Source organism: Hypomesus transpacificus, unplaced genomic scaffold (genome assembly GCF_021917145.1).
Source record: "Hypomesus transpacificus isolate Combined female unplaced genomic scaffold, fHypTra1 scaffold_499, whole genome shotgun sequence".
Lineage (NCBI taxonomy): Eukaryota > Metazoa > Chordata > Actinopteri > Osmeriformes > Osmeridae > Hypomesus > Hypomesus transpacificus.
Window position 1 is genome coordinate 3,271 of NW_025814014.1, and position 5,485 is coordinate 8,755.

Genomic DNA, 5,485 nt, shown 5'->3' on the forward strand with positions numbered 1-5,485 from the left:
CCCAGAATTATTCAATAGCCTACCTCAACATAGCTCGCACTGTCTATGTAGTCTGTCCCCACTCAATCTCCTATCAGTTGATTTCTTGTAAAAGCTGAAGCTTCGAAGAAAACTGACAACCGGATTTGTGGGCGTGGTAACATTGAGCTGAATCAACCAATCATCTGTCCTGAAACAAAGCTTCATTCATCAACTTCTGGATGATAAACAGTGAGTGGAGTTGTTAATTTACAGACTGGTTGCGCAGGCATTCGGTTCACTTCTATACGCTTCTTTAGACGTACCACATCAAATCATTAAAGGTAGCGTACACGGAACGAATTCTTATCTTTACCTCAAAGTTTGTAGTTTTTGACTGTCGAATGAGGAAGAAGCCTGAGATTTGACACCTCTGTTTTTTAGAACGTAAGCCATTTTTGCATAGTACAGCGGAGCCTAAATTATTGTTTTCTCTCTCTAGATGTCAATGAGCCCCGGTGGTCGCAGGCTAAAACAATGGCTGGTTGAACAGATACATAGCGGACAGTACCCGGGACTTTTGTGGGAGGATGACAGTCGCACTATGTTCCGGATCCCCTGGAAGCATGCTGGGAAACAAGACTACAACCAGGAGATAGACGCCTCTATTTTTAAGGTAGGTGCCAACTTTCCGTAGCGGTGATCGGTGTTTTCAGAAGCAAGCGGCAGCTCTGTCAGGAAATAAAACATCTGTATTATTCGGTCTACGCACGCTGTTTTCGAGATTTACTGTCCCACAAATCTAGATTTTCAAATGAATATTAAATATTATATTGGTTTGTTTAGAGTTGCTAAATTAATTGACTGTGATTTGTTGTATTTTTTGGATGTATCAGTCAGTATTTAAACGACCATTTAAAATACCAAAAAATGTTGTTAATTTAGCAAACTTTCCCAAACATATAGTACATAGGCAGATGTTTGAACATGAGACCTCTTGAGCTGCACTCTGACCACCCTATAAGACATAATTAATGTTGATAAAACAGTAATCAAACACTCTGATGTCAATCTAACGAAGCCATACAATCTGTCAGTTTATTGACGTTAACATCATCATTGAATATCATGGCAATAATAACAACTTGTTACTGTAGCAGGCATTTTCATGAATCCAAAGCAACATGCGGACGGATGAGGGTGGACTCGAACCTGCACCCTTTTAACCAGCAGTCAAACGCCCCCCCTCAGAGGCACAGCCACCCCCCTCTGAGGCACAGCCACCCCACTTCTGACTGTGTGTGTTGTGTTCCTGCAGGCCTGGGCTGTGTTCAAAGGGAAGTTCAAAGAGGGGGACAAGGCTGAACCGGCCACGTGGAAAACCCGGCTGCGTTGTGCGCTGAACAAGAGTCCTGACTTTGAGGAGGTGGCAGAACGCTCCCAGCTGGACATCTCTGAGCCCTACAAGGTGTACCGGATTGTCCCTGAGGAGGAACAGAAGAGTAAGCATCTACAACCTCACTACTTCATCATATGACAGACTTATTTGTATCCAAGGCAACAGACAGCGTAGTGGGGGGAGGGGGGATGTGTGTGGATTTGAACCTGGTACATTTATGCTTTACCACTGAGCTACATCCATCGTTGGCACCCTATACTGAGGTGCAGGATGTTGGGTCGTTGAAGCCAGAAATGAAAGGCCTCGAAACATGGATCATTTATTAGTGTTTGTCAAATGATTAACAGTAATATTCTGTGCGTGGCTCCATGGTAAAGAGACAGTGCTGGTGGTTCAGCTGTCTGCTCATGTCTGGGTCCCCTCCAGCAGGTAAAGGCGTAGCTGCAGTCATGACTGCTAGCTCTGGAGACATCACGGACATGGACTGCAGTCCTGAAGACCTGGAGGAACTCATTAAAGAGGTAAGGCCTCTATAGGATGTCTCTTGTCACATCCCAAGTTCCTTCTCTCCATTTCATGCCTGCTTGTATTGTTTTCTGCACTGTTTTGTGGTTTGAGATTTATTTTCTTTGTCACTGGACAGATTCTCGTCAAATCTGCTGTCTCTGTTTTTTTCTGACAGACCAATGTGGTTTCTCTCTCTCTGATTTCTCTAATCATTTGAATATATCTCTGTCTCTCTCTCTCTCTCTCTCTCTCTCTCTCTCTCTCTCTCTCTCTCTCTCTCTCCCTCCAGTCCACCAGTGAAGACTACCTAGGAAGAAGTCACTCACCACAAGAGGAAGGCAGTAGGATCCAGCCAGGCCTGGAGTACTGGAATACTGGAGTGCTCAGTGGTAAGTGTGTGTGTGTGTGTGTGTGTGTCACACATCTCTCTCTCAGTGAGCTCTTTTCACCACTGCCTCAGATAAATCATGCTCTCTGAGGGTCGTCATTAGTTTTCTGTGTCCTCTGTCAATATTATTCTTCGGAACAGTTCCTCCTTCGTGACAGCATGGACCCAGTCTTAAAAATAACTGTAGCTTGACCCCAGAGCAACAGGGGTTATAAAGACTTCTTTACTGAAGTCCTCAATTCTGAGAGGAAAAGATTGGCTAATATCCTTTTGCACATTGCTGACCAGACAGATTTTTTTAACGGTCAGGCTGGTTGTGCTTTCAAAGCTAGATTTTTTTGTTGATGAAATGACAAATATTTTTGCTGTCACTCGAACACTGTGACTTTAATCAAGAGTGTTTTTCTGTTTGTGTTTGTCCGGCTGGTGTTGACGTTGTGTGTTGTCTGATTTTCAGCTTTCCCTTCGCATTCAGAGTCTTCACCTGTGGGACCCTTTGGCACAGGTACATCCACTCACATTTCTCTCAGAATAAACAACGTCTTTGCTTTGACTTAAAACTTCTACAATTCTAGATTTGAGTATATTTAGTATTTCTAGTATACGAATTCAGAGCAGGTGGTTATATTAACTTTTGCATTAGGTGTTCTGATCCATAACTGTCTGTCTGCACTATTTGTCTTGTATGATGCTTTGGCAAAAACCTTTAAATGAATATAATGTACAATATGGGAACTAATTTCCCCCCTCTTCTTCCCCTTCCCCTCCTTCCCATTCTCTGTCTCCCTCCCCCCTCTCCCTCCCCCCTCTCCCTCCCCCCTCTCCTCCCCCAGCTTTCTCCCAGTTGATGATCAGTTTCTACTACGCCGGCAAGCTCATGCACACCATGATGACCTCCAACTCCGAGGGCTGCCGGCTGTGTCCGGGGCTGCCTCAGCTGGCCCACAGCGCCCCCTACGGGCCGGGCAGCATGCAGACTGTGTGTTTCCCTCCAGCTGAGCTCATCGAAGCGGAACGCCAGCGGCAGGTGACCCGCAAGCTCCTGGGCCACCTGGAGAGAGGGGTGCTGCTGCGGTGCAACCGAGAGGGCGTGTTCGTCAAGAGGCTGTGCCAGAGCCGGGTGTTCTGGAGCGGTGGCTGCCTGGGGACCCAGTACAGCCCCGGACACTGCAAGCTGGAGAGAGACGCTGTGGTCAAGATCTTCGACACCGGAAGGTTCCTCGAAGGTTAGACACCGTGGTTGATGAGACTTCTCTGTGTGTGTGTGTGTTGGTGTGTGGGACTGTAATGTTTTGTCGTTTTGACACATCCCTAAGTTAAAGACACGCTTTGTGCATTCCGTTAAACGTCTGCGAGGAAAGCCTGGCACAGTTTCTTTCTTGCGTCTTTCAAACCTTGACACAAGATTGTATTCCACACAGGAGTATGAAGTGACCTCTTGTGAGATAACAAAAACAAAAATGCCTGTTGAAAGAAAATGCTGACCTCTACCTATGCCCTCCACCCCCACCCTCCTCCTCCACCCACCCACCCCCCACTTCACCCTCCTTCTCCACCCCCACCCTCCTCCTCCACCCCCCACCCTCCTCCTCCACCCCCACCCTCCTCCACCCTCCTCCTCCACCCCCACCCTCCTCCTCCACCCTCCACTCCACCCTCAGCTCTCCGCCTGTACCAGGAAGGCCAGTTCCCTGCTCCAGACGCCACCGTCACCCTCTGCTTTGGAGAAGAGCTTCATGACCTCAGCCTGGCCAAAAACAAGCTCATCATCGTGCAGGTGAGGCCTCTTCCTCTGCCGCCCACACCTGGTGTACACACTGCACAAGTTGCAGTGTGAGTTTTACTTGTCAAATTGTATTTTATATTGATGTTTTACCTTGTTTTATAACTCTTATCTGCAGCACCTTGAGATCTGTTTTCAGATGAAAGGTATATTAGAAATAAAATGTATTATTACAACTGTTTTAACAACACTACCCAACAAATTTTCTTAATTGTGCAGTTTCCTTCATAAAGAAACTCACGCTTCTCTTTTGTCTAGTCGGATAGAGAAAGGCATTGTTGGTAGGAGAGGGAACTTGATTTGTCAGTCTTCCATCACAAGTCATGTAACACAAATATTGTAGTAGAGGATCTTCATGACGACCAAAACAAATCCAACATCCCTGTTCACATCGCTCTCTCTCTCTCTCTCTCTCTTCTCTCTCTCTCTCTCTCTCTCTCTCTCTCTCTCTCTCTCTCTCTCTCTCTCTCTCTCTCTCTCTCTCTCTCTCTCTCTCCCTCCCTCTCTCTCTCTCTCTCTCTCTCTCTCTCTCTGTCTCTCTCTTCCTCTCTCTCTCAGGTCACTGCTGTGAACTGCCAGCAGCTTGTGGAGGCGGTGAGCCCCCGGCGCCCCCAGTACCCCAGCCCCCCCCTGGAGGTGTCTGACGAGCTGGCCGGAGACCAGGTGGCCCGCATCTACCAGGACCTGTGCAGCTACAGCGCCCCCCAGAGGACAGCCTGCTACAGGGACAACATGCCCATCACTGCCTGAGCAGACCAGACAGACAGACAGGAAAAAAGACAGACAGACAGACAGGAAGACTGGCAGGCAGGCAGGATCTAGTTGATGACAGAAATAGGAGAAGCATGGAACAAAGTGATGAGGGTTTACTGAATATGTTTCATGGTGAAATGGTGATTCTAACGCCAAAGCTTCAGAAACTATTTTCATACAACAGTCAATAAATGTATATTTTTCTATTTTCCTTTTCTTCTGATATGTTTTGTACAAGAGTTTAAGTTGACAGCATTATTGTTCTAAATAGTTTGAGCTACATAATGGATAGGTTTTACTATCCACAATCATGTTCTACAGTTTGTAACCATTGTGCATTGCCATTGTCTTTTTATAACTGGGAAATAAAAATCCTGATTTTCAATCAATCTTTGTCTCTCAATTATCTTTGAATACCCTAAACTCAACATCCAACAAAAAAAGTAGTCTTGCTTCCTACAGAAACTCTATCAAAACAAGAAGTTGTTGCAAAATATAAATATAATAATAAAGGGTCAATCATCAATACATGGGTGTCTTGACTGAACTGATGTGTGAAACCATTGTTAGTAAAAAAGAAAACATAAGGTTTTGTCCAGATTCCAGAGAAAGATTTTGGGGAAGTTATTCTTTTTTTGTTGTTGTCACATTTGTAGTGGAAATCCAAGATGATCTTCCAGAGAAGTATGACTGTAGA

The 5,485-nt window shown here is 45.7% G+C and overlaps 1 protein-coding gene across 2 annotated transcripts; it reads left to right on the plus strand.

The window, feature by feature from the left end:
• The first annotated feature begins 202 nt into the window (after window positions 1–202).
• Window positions 203–5,177, plus strand: irf8 (interferon regulatory factor 8). 2 transcript variants are annotated; one of them, XM_047017209.1, is made up of 9 exons: window positions 203–302; window positions 461–634; window positions 1,277–1,460; window positions 1,784–1,878; window positions 2,154–2,253; window positions 2,710–2,757; window positions 3,086–3,478; window positions 3,914–4,029; window positions 4,594–5,177. In XM_047017209.1, exons 2-9 carry the CDS (start codon window positions 461–463, stop codon window positions 4,783–4,785), a joined length of 1,302 nt encoding a protein of 433 aa, XP_046873165.1. In that variant the 5' UTR covers window positions 203–302; the 3' UTR covers window positions 4,786–5,177. The 2 variants fall into 2 exon arrangements, with proteins under 2 accessions (XP_046873165.1, XP_046873166.1); XM_047017210.1 differs by having other exon boundaries at window positions 1,787–1,878.
• The last annotated feature ends 308 nt before the right edge of the window (window positions 5,178–5,485 follow it).